This window comes from Toxorhynchites rutilus, chromosome 1 (genome assembly GCF_029784135.1).
Source record: "Toxorhynchites rutilus septentrionalis strain SRP chromosome 1, ASM2978413v1, whole genome shotgun sequence".
Taxonomy (NCBI): Eukaryota; Metazoa; Arthropoda; class Insecta; order Diptera; family Culicidae; genus Toxorhynchites; species Toxorhynchites rutilus.
The window spans coordinates 161,583,471-161,601,927 of NC_073744.1; the positions used below are offsets into that span (position 1 = coordinate 161,583,471).

An 18,457-nucleotide genomic window follows, 5' to 3' on the forward strand; every position below is an offset into this window, starting at 1 on the left:
TATTTTTAGACCGATTGGTTAAGCCTTAGGACCCACTATGCTAGATCACAGATAAGGCTTGCCAGATCGTATGTACTAGGCTAGCGTGTTTAGCAGTTAAATACTGGTTTGGTCAAATCATAGTTTCCGTTATAGTAAATTCACATTGTGGTCATTTTTCACGCTTGCGAGCAGAGATGTCAATCTTCCTGATTTTTCAGGATTTCCCAGACTTTTTAGCACGTTCCCTGATATCCTGATAAACACTTAATTTTGCCTGATTGTTCAGAAATGATCCTGAGTTTTGTACTTTTTACTTTATTAGAATGAAAAATATCTGTAATGAATACGTTGGGATCCCTGTGAAAGTTTTCCTGGTTCGAAACTTCGAGAACTATCATTATAGCTATCCGGTTTGCTCAATGCTTACATGACATTAAATACTCTTGATACAAAGCTATACCTTGCTTTTTATCAATATGTATGATCGTTGCAAACCGACTGAATAACAGAAAAATCCGACAGAGGGAAAATCCTGAATTATTGTGGCTACGCACAAATCTTTCGATGCTCTTCAAAACAGTGCTGAGTAGTTTCTTGGAACCAAAATACCTGAACCAGTGTGGCAGACGATCAGGCCCACTGTATTTTCAGATGCACACTGAAAGCCGTTTATCACTATTTTAAAGTTATTATTCTATTTCATTTCACACATAACACTATCAATTACCAATGAGCGTCACAGTATAGCCAAAATAAGGATTGTGCGATTTATAATTGCAAAAGGAATCGCAAATTGCAAGGTTTGAGCCAAAATGAAGCGATATTTCCATTCATCTTTTTTCGTGGAATTCCATATACCGGTCGGACACAATTATCCGGAGACTCGATTATCCGGATTTTTAGACTCGATTATTCGGAGTATTTAATTTTTTATTTTTGGAAATTTTGAATAATTTGTAACGTTAAGTCGCCATTCACCGTGCATTTAAGCAAATTTTGTGTAATTTTAGTCTTTGATTTAATAACAAAATGCTAATCGCACTTACAGATACCATAGAATGTTTTCTCCTCGCATGAAATAAGACATTTAAGGATTCTGATCAAAAATAAGTTGCTTTGAATATTTTTCCGGAATATCTTATCGCCGTTTTATGTCACCATTTACCGTGCACCTAGGGCTCCATTCACCGTGCATTTAGAGTTTTTATCCTAGTTCCATTACGAAAGATAAAATCATCAAATGAAGTTTATGGTTTATGGTTTATATTTAGTCGTAGAATTTATTTGTGAAAAAATAACGTATGAAATTTATTTAAAGGAGTATCAAATTCAATTCTGTTAGAACTAATCGTGAAATATTGTCTCAATACGAAATCCATCCAAACTTTGGTGAGCCAGGAATTGCTTATGCACTCCCTGGCACCAATTCCTTAGTTGACTCTTTGTTACTGGCGGAGACTTGAGGATTTCTTTCGATGAACTTTCGATTTTTCCCGAAGAATCCAGGGTTGAAGTTGAATAGAGTTTTCCACTTCATAAGGCGCCCACATTATCCCACACAGATCCGGAGCCTTTTAATTGTAATTGGAAGACCATAACGAGCAGAATTTTCAATCCACTCCATCCACTCTTCCGTTTACAGGTTCTGTCCCGGGAGGATATTTGTATTGAAGCTTGTTGCAAATCATCTGTACCGGTATATTGAATTCCCGGCTCGCGGATCTCATCGATACTCCACGTTGAACAGAATCGATTGCTTTCTCCAAATCATCTGTGGAGTAGTGTTTCTTTTGGAGTTTATATTGGCTCATTCTAGAAAAAATTGACAAATTGTCGTTTATGTATTGCGAAATTTCAATGTACGGTGAATGGAGAATTCTGTTTTATCAAGGATCCATTCAACGCGCATTTTTGTTTTGATGAAAAGTCAATGTAAACACAATTTTCTTCTATATTTGATGCGCAGCCTCAAAAAACATATATGAAGCTGGGATTGTACGGTTAAACAGGAGAAAAACCCGTGCAACAAGTATTTTAAACACTATAATCTCAAAAACGTTTTTGCCACTTTTCTTCGTAGGGACGCTGATGGAGTGTTAATTGCTTTGGATGTAGACAAACAAAAACGTCAAAACGAGACTTTAAAAGGATTTTGATCGCAACTATGCCCCATATCAAAGCTTTTATACTATTTTTGGTAACATAAATGCAAAAGTGGGATATTTTCCCACTTTTTCGAAAAAAATATTGGAACATATTTCGAAAATGCACGGTGAATGGGGACTTAACGGTATAATATTTCCATATTGAACAGTTAATATGGGTATCAAATGAAAGGACTTGACTAGTAGAATGCAGTTAATTATGAAAAATGCAAATCTAAAATGACGGCCACTACAAAATGGCGGATTTCATATTTTCTCAGAACCCCATCAATATGGATATCAAATGAAAGGGCTTGACTAGTAGAACAGTTATATGAAAAATGCAAATCTAAGATGGTGGCCACTACACAATGGCAGATTTCATATTTTCTCAGAACCCCATCAATATGGGTATCAATGGAACTTGACTTGTAAAACACAGTTATTTATGAAAAATTCAAATCCAAGATGGCGGCCACTACAAAATGGCGGATTGCGAATTTTCTCAGAACCCCATCAATATGGGTATCAAATGAAAGGGCTTGATTAGTAAAATATAGTTATTTATGAAAAATGCAAATCCAAGATGGCGGTCACTACAAAATGGTGGATTTCACATTTTCTCAGAACCCCATAAATATGGTTATCAAATGAAAGAGCTTTACAAGTAGAATACAGTTATTTATGAAAAATGCAAATCCAAGATATAGATAGATATAGATATACAGGGAAACTTCGATATAACGTACCCTCGTTATAACATACCCTCGATATAACGTACATTTTATCTCGATATAACGTACACATATCCAAAGTGTAAAGGAAAAAAAAATTCAATATTTTTTCCCTGATAGAACAATGAATTATCTGTATTGTGATGCTAAAACAAGTTTTGTACATTCAATCAATCCCGAAATACAGCTGGTTTTGTGATTCCGGATTCTAAATGAATCAAGCTTTAATCAACAGTACGAAAGGAAGCATCATGTGAAAGACTGGCTTCATCTTCTGATTGAAGTTATTTATTAACTTTAATAAAACAGCAACACAATAATGTATTATAGACTACGTTTGTGAGTACTTTATTATGCTTCGATATAACGTACAATTTTGAAAGTGAAATGTACGTTATATCGGAGTTTACCTGTATATATATTTTTTTCATAACCCCATCAATATTGGTATCAAATGAAAGGGCTTGGCTAGTAGAATACAGTTATGTATGAAAAATGCAAATCTTAGTGACAGTAACAGCGATAAACAATTCCTGGTGAAAATTCAGGTGAAATCAAAAATGCAAATCCAAAATGGCCCCCATCATGTATTTTTTGCAATCCCCTCAATATTGGTATCAACTGAAATGAATTGACTAATAGAATACAGTACATCATTGAAATATTCCAAAGAGAGTTAGGTAAGGAACAAAAATTGAAAAAACATATTTTTTTTTGAATGGTTTTAATGTAGAGAAGTATACTAATGATACAGAAAATTTACTAAAAACTAGAAAATAAAATAAGTAAAAAAAAAAACTTTTTAAGTTAAACGGTTTAATGTGCTAAGCGCTAGAAAATAATTTGGCAAGTAGCAGCAGTAGTTATCACATCCGTTCCTTCATTGATCTAGAGCAATGATCTGACTAAAATAAAAATCGTGGGGTATATGATGAAACAACTAACTGTGGATAATGGAAATCTAATGTTTATTTCTTACCTAATTTTCTTCGGAATATTTTCATGATGTACTGTATTCTATTAGTCAAATCATTTCATTTGATATCGATATTGAGGGAATTGCGAAAAATTCATAGTCGACCATTTAGTGGCGGCGACCTTTTTGAATTTATGTTGTTTATTATGTTTCGTGTTCTCCATGTCGAGTCATTCAGCCATTTTTTAGCGATGGCCAAATAGAATTTTTCAAGATCATGGAATACGTAGTTTTATAATGACAGTAGAATTAAAGGTGTCTTCCAAATTTCAGATCGATCAGTCAACCAGAACGGGTTCAATTTTCTATTAATATGGGACAGCCTTGTAGGGTTCAAACATTCAAACATACATACAAACAGGTCAAGTTGAATGAAACCATTTAAAAAGTAATTAGTTGTTTGGGAACTGCGCCCATCATTTTCATCTGCTATGTTCTACTAGTCGAGAACTTCCTTTTGATACCCATATTGAAGAGATTTAGAAAAAAATATATATGGCGCCATTTTGTGGTGGCGGCCATTTTTAATTTGCATTTATCATAAATTATTGTATTCTACTAGTCAATCTCTTTCATTTGATATACATATTGAGGGGGTTTTGAGAAAATATGTAATCCGCCATTTTGTAGTGGCCGCCATCTTAAATATGCATTTTTCATAAATAACTGTGTTCTACTGGTCAAGTCATTCCTGTCATTTGATGCCCATATTGATGGGGATTTGTGAAAACCCATATTGATGGGGTTTTGAGAACATATGTAATCCGCCATTATGTAGCGGCCGCCATCTTGGATTTTCAAGACCATGGAATACAAATAGCGAATTCGTTTTTAAAACTGAGTCAGTGCCAAACTGACTCTGTAATAAAAAAACGTTTTCAGTTTCACGAATGCGGTGGTTTGTTGGTGTGCGTTATATAGTCTGATTTGTTTATATTTGCGACGACAAATGTACAGTGTCGACGTCTGGTGGCGATATTAGTGCTTGGGAGGTAAATTATTCTCTATCAGATCAGAAGGGCCAAGTGCAGTGTAAAAATATAAAAGTTTGAATGAAAATTTTTACTTCATATTGTTTGATTACCTAACACATGTAGTTCTGACACTCACTTAACCATTTGTCGATGCATTTCCTGTTTGTTCCACAAATAATTACTATTATAATATAAAATCATCATTAAACACAGTTTTCGTTCAATATGTTTCGGCGATATCGGAAAAACCCTCTTATTTCATCACATAAAAGAAATATTTGATACGTTAAAGTAAATTTTCATTCATAATTTTGATTTTGAAAGCAGGTTTATTCCACCTGAATATCCATCGTTATTTTCGCCTCCCAATGAAAGCACACGTAGCTTAATGCCGTCTACTCGAATATACTCTTCAAAATCAGAATCCGAATTGGATTACGATTCCAATAATACAAAAGCAAAAGCAGCATGTTTTCCATTTTCATAGTCTTTATTCTTAGATTTTCCAAAACAATACTCGGAACTTGACAGTTCAGTATAGTTGTGTTGGTGAACCCGAGTGCCAACCCGTGCCAATATCTCAGTGCGAAACTAACAGCTTTCGGGCGAACCTAGTGCCACACTGAGTGCGAAACTGAGTGAATAAAAAAACGTTTTGACAGCAGTTAGTGCGGCACTGGGGTTGAAACTGAACAAAAACGAATTCGCTAAAAGTTTCATAATGACACCAGAGATTTGTTCCAAATTTCAGATCAATCGGTCAACAGGAAGATGGTTAAATTTCTATTAATGTGGTACAGCGCTTCGTACAAAGTTTCAAAGTCACAAACAAGCTAGATAAACAAACGGGTCAAGCTAGATAAAACCTATTAATAAATAAGTGCAAATCATAATTATAATACGTTTACCGACAGAAAATTGTTTTTTTATGACTCGATTATCCGGAGGATTTGATTATTCGGAATGAAAAAAAAAATGTATACTCCGGATAATCGAGTCCGACCTGTATTTTTTCCTGCACACGATAGGAACCGCTAATCATTCTTAAATTCTTCCAAACCTGATGTACCTCATAGAAAGATATCGGCTGGATATAGAACAATTTGAATTGTTACTATTGTTACTACATTGTTGAAAGTAGTTGCCAAGGTCCGCATTCTAGTTTGGTTACCAAATCACAGTTTTTCTACTAGCCTTTCAACTTTGACCATCTGCAGTTTTATGCACTCGAAAGTTTTAACGCTACCTCGCGATTCGTGGTTTAATGTTCCTAGATTTTGTTTGTTAGTTAGTAGTATATTTTGCTTTGAAGCACCGCATTCTCCAATTCCAGCCATATTAGATCACCTCCGATCAAATATCAATATTGTATATTTGGTTCCCAAATGCACACTCCGGTGCACTGCGTCCCTGAACGATAAGAAACAAATCATGACGCAAACGTGACCAGCAGCACTGGTTTTGTCAACCACCTTTCAACCACGGCGTATTCACGCATCGTCTCATCTGTTTGCCTCTGGCGCTAATTTCCAATCTACTACAAAACACTACCTCTCCTCTGCATATCGGCACATCGGAACCGGCTGGATTGGGCGGGCGCTTATATAATTTATGTGCATCGTCGAGAGCGCGCGCGCGTCTGGGTTTCGCTCCGCGCAAGGTGAATCAAACAGGCTACCAAGCTATCACCCTGCAGGGCAACAAACAGATCATGCAGCAGGTTTTCCCCGATAACAGAACGTCAGCGCGGCCACATCGCAACTAGCGTGGGGAGAGATGTGTTGCAAGTGAGCTAGATGCGCGTCGACTGAATCACAGTCCCGTAGGGTGGTTGTAGAATATTTGTTATGGTAAAATGACACCACCAAGTGCAGTGGAACAACTCAAGCGGGATGGCTACTGTTTCTGGCCATCGAGCGGCTGACGAGTGAGTTCCCCAGGGTACTAGCACCCGACCAGCATGGGGTGGGTAATTTACGGATGGGCTCCTGCTTCAAGTATTGCCTACTCGGCGGCAATGCCGGGGTAAACAAGATTCCATGATAACGCGCGCGCCCGACTAGAATGACTCGGCGATATTTTTCCGTTGCGCGGATCGTTTTCAACGCCTCAATGGACAAATTGAATTGATTAGTTGTTCTTACTTGCTGAGATTACCTTCGCGCGATACGGTGGCGATAAAGGAGGTTGGGGAGTGGTACGGGAACACACTAGGAACACTACTCAGGGAACGTTTTCCCGAATGAATTCATCACCACTGACTGCCGCGAATGTTTATGCTAATCCTTTGAATGAGTGCAGTGAAAATACCCGGTAATGGGTGGCGTAGTAGTAGCTGGTAGTTACTGGGTTCTAATCGAGGTTAGTCATGGATCCGAAGCGGTGATGTTCCTTCCGAGGTCCGGTTGCTGTCGCAGTATAGATTTCGAAGACCGACGTGATCCAAAAATACCAAAGCACATGTCGCATCATTCTCTGATCCGCCAGTGATGCACACTTCATGCTGAAAAATCCAATCGGTTAATAGTTGAGTAAGTTGGAAGTAATCGATCTCACCGAATTGTGTACAGTGATATTCGCTTTTCCGGGTCAATAATAACCACATTGTGAGTGTCCCTTTGCATCATCGTATGTGAGTAGACGCTTGCACCTGAAATGATTGATAATGTGATATTATCATGACGGTTATTCTAATCTTGTTAGTACGTCCATAATTACACTCAATGTTTTTACGAATGTGTTTTTCTTACAATGATAGTAACGTAGGTTTTTTTTACGTTCGATAGCCTTCGAATTGTGAATAAATATACCCACTGTGGGGTACGAAATAACCGACCATATTTGATTTGGATGAAACTTTACAAATGCTGTCAGTATAAAATACCAATTATTTTTCACCTGAAGAAACATTATTCTAACAAAATTGTAATTTTCGATGAGGGCGTATGAATTCCAAGAAGATATTATTATACATTAACATTTGTAGCTCGGAAAACTTGATTTGTACAAAAAGCTTGTCTACGAATCCACTACCCATTCCTAGACGACGCCGAAATGAAAAAGGTTTTGTTCTTTGGTTTTCGGAAAAGTAAAGTTATAACGTCATTCTGCATGTATTTCCAAGACGTAAAAACTTATAATAAACAAAATTTTCGTCAAACAATTCGTACATAAATTGCCTCTCGATATATTATTTCATGATTCGATGAAAGTAAGCCTTGACAGAATACTACTAACTTCAAGGTCGCTCCAAATGTAAGCAGTTTTGAAATGATATACATTGAAAGAGATAAGCATCATTGAAGCACTCGAATTTTATCACTTTTATCATTTCATCTCATTTCATTTCAAAATAATATCCATTTTTACTACTTCTTTAAAAATTTTTCGTTTTTCAGAACTTAAAATTTTCTGAAAGTTTAGAATTTTTAATGCGATTTTATGGTCTTTGCCTTTTTTTTATTTTTGCGATTTCTGAAATGATTTTATTTTTTAAATTTTCAATTTTCGGAAATTTTTAAGTTCTTAAATACTCTAAATTCTTCGCTCTTCAAAACTTTGACGGCCATGAGTGCCGCACTGCACTCATAAATTATTCCGCTGGGGCCATGAGTGCAGCACTGCACACGCGAAATCTATCAAAGTTTATGCGTTACAGCACACGTTATACGTTAAAACTAATGTGTTTTTCGTTTTCTACAGGCCTCAATACATAGTAGGACACTTCGATCTCATAGTTTGGCATCACTGCTTGTATTATTCTACCAATTACAATTTATCACTGTCCGAAATGCTCCGAAAAGTTTTTATGTCCGGATTGTTTTAATAGAAGACGTTTTACGAGTTTGAAATAATGTTATAAAAATGTAATTTCGAACAAATAAATTGCTTTATAATGATTCTTTTCGATATTTTACTCGTTTACCTTGAGTTGGAGCCCGGTGTGCAGTACTACACACGGGTAGTTTTTACCCTTATATGGCAGATGGGGATTAAATTTTATGCTAAATGGGTTCCTGGCACCATCTAGTATAAGAACCATTGGATCCTCCAGGTTTCTACGAACTTTTTAGCAAAAACACCATGGTCGTCAAAGTGTTAAATTGTTTTTTTTTTATTTTAAATTTACCTGAATTTTTAATATAATTTCTTTAATTATTTTTAAATTGTTTTTTTTTAATTTTTAATTCTTTTTAATTTTTGTTTTTCTGAATTTTGAAATTTCTGGAATTTCAGAATTTTTATGCATTTTTGATGTGATGAATTTTAAATTTTCTGCGTTCTTATTTTTATAATTTTTCTACTGAATTTATCATGTTTTAGCTTTTTAAAAAAATATAATTTTTTGAAATAAATTTTCAATTTTCAGAAATTTTAATTATTTTGAATGTTTCATTTTTCAATTCCTTTTTTTTATTTCATTTAAAATGTCTATTTTTTTATTTCTGATGTAAATTTTTATGAATTTATGAAAGTTCCCCATTTTTATTTTTTTTTATTTTATTGCAATTTTCAATCTAATGATTTTATTCTTTTATTTACAGCGTTTTTAATTTAATATCTTTTAAACTCATAATTTTTATGAAATATCACAGTTATGATGAATTTCAAAATTTTGGTATTGTCATTTTTAAGATTTTTTTATCTGGATTTTTATTTTATTTTTCAGTACAGGCAAACCATTTCCTGTGCTTTTTTTGCATAAAAAAAATCGTACAAAACCTCCCCAGTAGCTTTAAAAAATCGTGTTCGACTGTGTTGTGCTTTTAGCTGCATGCCAAAATTTGTTGCTGCTAAAAATCATGTCATGCGCAACTTAAAGCATTTGATGAAAGGATGGGAATGATTTGGGAAGTGGATAACTCAAACGTAAATATGCTTTATTCGCACTGAAATGCATATAAACCATCGGGGAAAAACAAAATGGACGATAACTTCGTCAAATATGCTTCGTTTGGTATACCGCACCAAAAAAACGCAGAACAGAAAACTGCACGAAAAACAATCGCACAAAAAAAAGTTTTCCTGTATTTCCAAATTGTTTTCTGAAGTTTTTAAATTTTTGAAATGCTCTAGATTTTTTTAATTTCATTTTTCAATTTTACTGAATATTTAATTCCGTGATGTTTTTCATTTTCGATTATTTTTTAAATTTCCCATTTTTCAGAATTCTAAATTTTCAGTAATTGCAGAAATGTGACAAATGTTAAATTTTCTACACTGTCATTTTTATGTTTTTTTTTGCTAAATTTTTCAAAATTTTCAATTTTCTGATTTTTTTTTCTGCTAAAATATTCTCAATATTTGATTTATACATTTATCTTTCGATTTCCGATTTTTTCAATTTCCAATTTTGATAATTTAAGAAAAGTGGAATGTTTGAATTTGAATTTTCAAATTTGTGAAGCTTTTTTTCAATTTTCAATTTTATGAAATGCTGAATTTTGTGATTTTCGAATTTTGCTCTAATTTATTTATTTTCTACATTTTATATTTTATTCAGCTTCATGATTTCTTTTCCTTTTTCGTCATTTTTAATTCACCATTTTTTAAATTTGTCATTTCTCTGAATTTAGAACTTTCAGAAATTTCAGATTTTTTACAAATTTTTATTGTGATAAATTTTAAATTTTCTCCATTGTTTTTTTATGATTTTTGTTTTTGAACTTATAAATTTTTAATTAATAAGAATTTTGATTTTTTTAAAATAAATTTTCAATTTTCTGAAATGTTTATTATTCTGAATGGTAGAATTTTAGAATTTCATTTTTTTTTATTTTCGAATTTTTAATGTTTAGGATTTTCGTGTTTGTTTTGAATTTTTAATTACCTAGATTTTCAATTTTATGAAATTATTATTTTAAATTTTACATTTTTCTGAATTTCTTAAATGCTCTAAATTCTATTTTTTTTAAGTTTACTGAATTTTCAGTTTCATGATTTTTTTAAATTTCCGGCCTAATTTACATTTTTCTTTGTTTTTTTTTAACTTTCAATCCTTTTAATTTTCAATTTTGTTTTCATTTTCAATTATCTTTCCAACTTCTGAAGTTTTTCTTTCTTAATTTTGATTTTAATTTTAATTTTTCTGAATTTTCCTAAACTTTATATCTTATTCAATTTTATGATTTTTTTTTCTTTTTGGTCATTATTTTCTGATATTTGAGAATGTTTTACTAACTTTTAATGTGATAAATTTGAATTTTTCTGCATTGTAATTTTTATGATCTTTTGTGAATTATTCAGAATTTTAAATTTTCTGAAACTTTAATTATTCTTATTTCATTTATTGAAATTCTATCTATTTCATTGTAATTATTGAGATTTTCTAATTTCTGATGTAATTTTTATGAATTTTCAAATTTCTGGAGCAAATTTAGTTGAATTTTAAAGTTTCTGTTTTTTTTTAATTTTATCAATTTCTAAATTTTTGAATGTTTTGAGTTGTTGGTTTAATTTGAATTTTTTTTTATTTTTGTCGTTCTTAATTCACTAATTTTAAGTCTTACATTTTACATTATTTTCCAGAGTTCTTAGTTTTCAGAATTTAAAACAGTGTTTCTGAAATTTAAGATGCTTCAAATTCGTTGTTTTCTTTTTTTCTGATTTTTTTATTTCATGATGATTTTTCTTAAATTTTACATTTTTCAGCATTCGAAAAGTTTTGGAACTTCGAAAATGTGATTAATGTTATTTTTTCTTTATTGTAATTTTTATGTTTTTTTGTTGAATTTTCCTATTTTGATTTTTCGCAATTTTCAGTTTTTTTTTCAACATTTTAAATTTTCTGCAATTTAAAATATTCTGAATGTTTGATTTATTTTTCTCAATTTCCAGTTTTGCAATTTTTGGATTTAAATTTCCAAATTTGCGAAGTATTTTTTTAAATTTATTTATTTTCTGAATTCTAAATTTTATTTACTTTCCATAATTTTTCTTTATTTTAAACATTTTTCTTCTTCTTCTTCTTCTTATATGACACTAACGTTCCTAGAGGAACTCCGCCGTCTCAACGTAGTATTACTTGCGTCATTTTCATTAGTACTTAGTTGAGATTTCTATGCCAAATAACACGCCTTGAATACATTCTGAGTGGCAAGCTCTAGAATACGCGTGACCACAGTGCAAGTCAGAGGAAATTTCTTTGAAGAAAAATTTCCCCGACCAGAACGGGAATCGAACCTGAACCCCCGGCATGTTAGGTTTGACGCTAACCACTCGGCCACGGGAGCACTTTACAACATTTTTAATATATTTTAATTTTCCATTTTTCTGAATTAAAATTTTTCTGAAATTTCGGATTTTTTACTAATTTTTAATGTGTTCATGTTGTGTTCAATTTTTCCCATTGTTTTTTTTTTTCTTTTTTATAAATTTTCCAACTTTTAATTATTCAAAATTTTCGATTTTCTGAAATTTTAACTATTCTGAATTTTTGAATAATTGATTTTTTTTACATTTCCAATTTTATTTTTTTTAATTAAATAACTAAATTGTCAAATTCCTGAAGTGATTTTTTCAAAATTCTCAAATTTCTGAAGTACAGTTCGGGCGCGATTATATCGATTATACATGATTCGATTTTTTTCTAAATTTTTAAATGCTCTAAACTTATTATTTTATTTTTTTCAAGTTTACTAATTTTTTTAATTTCATATTTTTTTTTTATTTTCATCAGTTTTTATTTACTATTTTTTTAAGTTTTGCATCTTCCTGAATTTTAAAGTCTGAAATATTTTTTTCTAAAAGTGTAATTTTCTGTAATATTAACTATTCTAAATATTTGATTTAGTGTATTAATTTGTTTTAATTCCAATTTTTTTCAATTTTATTATTTTTTTTTTAATTTTTAATTATCTGATTTTGGAATTTTATGAATTATAAATTTTCGGATTTTCAAAATTTTCAATTTATTACATTTTGAATTTTGTAGACTGATTTTCTGACTTTTTTCTCAATTCTCAATTTTTTGTCAAATGTTTTTTTTTTATATTTTTCAACTTTTTCAATTTTCTAAATTTTAGTTTTTGTTTATTTTTAATTTTTAGAATTTTTTTCAGTTTGAAATTTAATAAATTTTCATTTTATTAATTTCTTTAATGCTTGAAACTCCTAAATTTATAAAATTTTTGTTTCAATTTTCTGAATGTTCAAATTTTTAGTTTTAAATTGTTAGGGAGCGTTCAAATCGATTGGTGCAAAGATCTCATAAATCTCTCAAGAAAATGAGCGTTCATAATAAGTAATATGCGTTCTAAACTGAACTTTTTTTTTTGTTACCCCACTATGTTCCCGAAAGATGTAATTCTATGCCCAGACTATTTCGCGGGTAATCGGGGTTCTGCTGTATATATAAATGATTGGATAAAATTCAGAAACGAACTGTTCCGAAAAATCAATGATTCTATCATCGTAATAAGAATTTAAAAAAATCTTAAAGCGCACCATAAACGCAATTCAGCAAATCCGTTTTCCGTGTAGACAAAATACATTATCGTGACGCTAAACAGCGTCCTCACATGAGACCCATCTAACAGCCAGCCAGCCTGCCTAAATGAGATCACAAGATGGACTTTGATCGTAGGTGAAAATTAGCTGGATTGGAAAACCAAATTCTCGCCGACCACCGACCGGATAAAGTGTATGGTAAACACAACCCATTAGGGTCCGACTGACCAGCACAACCAGCAAAAAAGAAGAGATGATAACAACATCAACTGAAACACAACACAGCTGGACTGGGGCCGCGCTACCACCTATCTTATCTTCATCAGGTGCTGGTGGTGTGCCCTCGACTTGGCGCTCGTTTGACACAACAATAATATATAATAATCTTCGCAACATCGATTCGGAAAAAGCGGTTCAATCCGGTTTTTGGCGGCGCTTACGCATTGAACGGGACTATCTGTTTTCATCACGATGGTTTTTTTTTACGATGTTGTTGTTTGTGGATTCGTTTGTTCGGTCGCTTTGAGACTTCCGCATCGGACCATAAAAACAAATATTTGCTCAGATTATTTGGCTGTTTTCGGTTGTGCAGAACACTTTGCGTACGCGATATCTCTCACGCCAGGTCCCATATTCTTGCTACATATCCAATGCTCACAGAACGGAATCCGACCATTGTGCAAGAATCATTGCAACAGGCCGCTTCGTGCATAAATTGTTTTTAATGAGTTAATTAGACGTTATTGGAAGGCAATATATGAGCGTGATCGCACTACCCCGCACTGTTATTTTATACCGATGGATCAAGAATGATGAATGTTGCGACGGATCGCGCGAGGGAACCAGCCGAGACTTGGGCGGAAGGGTACCGTCAAAAAACACGTCACCGATATCACCGATGATACATTGCGGGAACTTTACGAGCTACCCGGTTCCGCGCGATACACGCAAATTTCGAGAAGCGCCGGATGCGCCTTCTCGGACAGCTTTCAACCTACGGCGGGCGCCCGTGGGGTTTTACCCCAGCCCACGAATGACGCCTATTCCTGCGAAGGAGCGTGCGTTAACACTATCCCTCCACAAGTTATCCCTCGTTTGCATTTTGAGTTTGGTTTTGACGCGGAAATTCGAACACTCACCTATTGTGATGAATTGGCCGACCGAGTCCGGCCGCGTGCACACTCGTCGTTGACGTATGATGATGAGACTGCTGCTGATGATGATGATGGGACTGATGGCTGTGGAATTGGGCACTGAGGCTGCTATCGAGACTACGGTCGAATCCGAGACCGGAGTCGTTGGAGTTATCACAGTTCGTGGACGTTGGAGGATGCTGCAGTTGCGGCTGTTGGAGATTGAATTGGTGCGCTTGTTGTTGGTGCTGATGCTGCTGCAATTGAAGCCGTTGCTTCGCAGCGGTCAGTTTGCTGGCCACCGAGGCGAGCTTTCCGGAGTGCACCTTTCCGGGTATGCGCTTCGATGGCACTCGTAATACTTTCCGATGGAGCTTGGAGGCGAGCGACGAGCTTGGGTTTACGTTAAGTTTGACTGGAAGTGGAAGAGAACAGAATGGAAAAATTTATTGTGTGACAAAAAATGAACCGCGAAGGCTACAAAAACAAATGACGGAAAAACTTTTTGCATTTTCTTTCTATGACAAGTTACATTCAAACAATCCGCACGTGTTGGACACAGGACACAGGATGGGAACAAATGGAAATAGTTCTTATAAATTTCTCATTATTAATTTCAAACTGCCATCGAGATGTTTCGGCTTCTGTGAATCAATGTGCAACATGAACTACTGCTGCTAGTTACGCTCAATTTTTCTCTCGACGCTATTTCGAAAGTTAAATCGCCCTGATTGTATAACCTGGTCAGCTGTCAAATCAACATGTCTTCTATCCATTGTCGGAAAATTAAAAAAAAAATCTACAATTTTCCAACACATAGTCTGAGTTCCTGTTAACATCGACGCTAAGACGCAACGAATCCTTTCTTCTCACAAATCCAACGGAATAAGTGTTGCAGATCCGGAATTTATCCGCAATCAGTAAGTTTTGAGTATTTTGTATCTGAATGTGACTTATTTGAAGTGATTAAAATAAGCAAACTTTCAGAAAAAGAGAATTTATAACGCGGAGGCTTTTAATGTTTTGTGTATGTTCCTTACTCGGCACAGGATGAAAGAAGGATGACTCTAGGAAAGAAAAAAAAACCTTTCTAAATGGGTTTTCACTAGTTCAGCACTAGTTGCCAGCCCAAAAACCAAACAGAGAACTAGTCCCCATGCCATTGTGCCCATTAGTGAAGAGTACAAGTAGTATTACAACGATTTGGAAGCTGAAAACAGAATCAAGAACAATAACGGTCGCAGAAGAAGATTCACCGGTAGAAAAGTAAACTGATGAATGAACAGCTCAAGGCCCAATCCCAGGAAAAGAGCAAGAAAAGGAACAAAATCACTGCAGATGATTTAAAATTACCCATTACATGTGCAATAATTAAAGTAATTAAAAAATTAGAATTTTAATAAATAACGTTTGTGTTCTTCACTTTTCTATCAAATCTTTCCCGCGAAATCAGAATTTCTCAGGACGACTCTCTTTATGTGGATCACAAATCAAACATATAATGCAAATATTGGTGATGTTATTCACAATGCTTGCCAATAAATAAGAAAAATATTCTTTTCAAGAGTCAAATTTACATTTTATGGGGGCGCAGTATTGGAAACACACCCGCGCAGAGTTAGGATTAATACGATTTAAGTGCTATTTTCAGCTAACTAGGTTCTTCACCCAAACCCGTTTGAGTTTGGATCCGCTTGCCAGTGGCTAGATACCCTTTTTGATTCACCGTTTTGTGGGTAAACGCACTTGCTGTATGCAGCATGCCACAAAATACCAATGGAACAAACTTTATCGAAATACGGAGCTCTCAATAAATGCGACCTATTCGTATTCCGCGAGCAGAGCAACAACTGAACCCGACGATTTGCCGTTACGAACGTGCGCTTTTGAACGTTGTTTTTCTGCCAATCATGGGTTCCGGGGTACGGGTAAATGATTTTTTATTCTCATCTTTTGTATATTACGTTTTTCTGAAGAAATCAGCTTCCTAAAAAAATGGAATTAAGTAGGTTTCTCAAGTTTCACCACGGTCCAGCATATCTCGTAGGGCGAAATGTGGCTAACAGCAATGGAGGCTTCATTATTTGAACATGAATACGTTTTTAGAATAACGATTTTTTTGCCACTTTGAAAATTTTTCGTGGCTTTGGAAAGCAACCATATGGTAAGGTTTTGACATCAAATGATAGCTTAGACTATTAACTTACTATCAATTTCATTCAATTTTGTATAACTTTATTGGGCAATAAATTGGGTTTAAGACAACTATGTGCGGAAAGTGCATAGTCTGTAGGTTTTGGCCGATGTTTCTGTTTGGCGATTTTTCGATTTTTTGTGATTTTCCGGAAGAATGGAAAGCAATAATTATTGAAGATTTGAGATTCTGTAACGCCAATCATCAAAATTGCACCAATGGCTTTTCTTAGAAAAATAATGTTCACAGCTTGGACGTTAATGGGTTAAGAAAGTAAACTTTGGCTCTTTTCAAAGAGTAGCCTGGAGGTCTTCGTAGCCACATTGGTTGCGCGTTCGCTTGTTAAGCGATCGATCGTGAGTACAAAACTCAGGGCCCTCAATTGACCATCTTTGTGTAGTTATAGAATAATACGCCCACGCAACAATCATCAGCGATGGAGATTGATTCACGGTCGGTGTACTGGCCTCTCTTCATCCATACAAGCTGCTCTGCAAGAAACATCGGGCTGTTGTGTTATAAATAACAGAAGGAATACTCTTACGCCTAAACGGCTACTGTGTTATGTATAATTTATAGACACTATAAAACATGTAACATGTACACGATTCAAATCTGGCTCGGTTACAGCTAAAATGCTAATGAGCCTAAATAAGTAAACAAACGGGATATAAACAATTAAAAAGGTAGTCTATTTTTTAAGGGCATGAAATATGCAACGTTGCTTAAATGAAAAATGTCTTCACATCATCAACCTTTCGCTGAAATCTAAGATGGTGCTATCAAGGGCCAGTCGAGTTGGCATGAAATTCGTCTGTAACAACTATCGCACTGTTGTTTCTGAAATTAACATACATACGGTCACATACGATAATATGTTTATTTAATTACCGCCACTATTACACATTTCTAAAGAATAAAGCATTAAAATCGCGTAATGGTAATGAAATGGTTTACATTCGACAACGTATAAAAACGACAATGTGTCGGTGCTGCAGAAATCACAAGTGCTCTACACCAGACGGCATGGAACTCGATTAAATGATACAAAACGTCTGGAAGTTGCGAAGGATATTGTACTACGGTTCTTATTCGCAACACGACACTCTATTGACCTTCCGTAGTGATGATGATCGCTCACTGATAGTAACAAAACTGGTTAATAGAAAAAGAGAGAGACTTAAATCATCGAAGCTTTAAACTTTTGCTTTCAGAAAATGTTCGCGACCTAAAGCGCGGAAGAGGAGCAAGAACCCCTATTCTTTTTCCATTCAAGCCTCTCTCTTTCCTTTCCGAAATACAATTACCTACAGAAAACCACTACGAACATTATATCATTCAATTTCCAACTGTTTAGCATGTTACATCGCGTGAGTAAATCCAGTTTATGTAATAAGTTTCCAAAGTGTTGTAATTTTCCTGTGCCATATCCAAACTATTTGGTCTTCCATAAGAACGAAGAACAATAAGTATCCAGATTTCTGAGCTATCAACTCCAGGCTTCCTTCAGCCGTAGTCGTATCCGCCACTTCCTCAATGGCGTGATCCACCAGAAGACTTAACCTAAACTCTCGGCCTTGAGAAAAGCCAGTTTGGACGCCCTCGCCGACGCCTACTGATTGCTACTTGGATGACTGTCAAATCGTAATACATTTATAGAAAGTGAATGGGTGTCGAATTATAGAGGCTTCAAACTTTCTCAGTTAAGTTTCTTAAACATCTATCCTTGAAGAAGCCAAATTTGGAAAAGTTAACCTAAACTCTCGGCCTTGAAAAAGACCATTTGAAAGCTTCTTTGCCGCTGCCGAATGGTCGCTATTACGTGCGAGTACTTGGTGTTTTCGAACGCCGTGTGCTCAGAACAATATACGT

The 18,457-nt window shown here is 34.4% G+C and overlaps 1 protein-coding gene across 5 annotated transcripts in view; it reads right to left on the reverse strand.

Moving 5' to 3' along the window:
- Nucleotides 1-18,457, reverse strand: part of LOC129762044 (nuclear factor of activated T-cells 5) — a 106,672-nt gene that overhangs the window by 39,401 nt on the left and 48,814 nt on the right. For 4 of the 5 annotated variants that reach the window (XM_055760016.1, XM_055760017.1, XM_055760018.1 and 1 more), the window contains one exon: nucleotides 14,398-14,806. The exons of the other annotated variant lie outside the window; for it this stretch is intronic. In XM_055760016.1, the coding sequence (XP_055615991.1) occupies nucleotides 14,398-14,806 (409 nt within the window). The remainder of the gene's footprint in view (nucleotides 1-14,397; nucleotides 14,807-18,457) is intronic. 5 annotated transcript variants of the gene reach the window in all.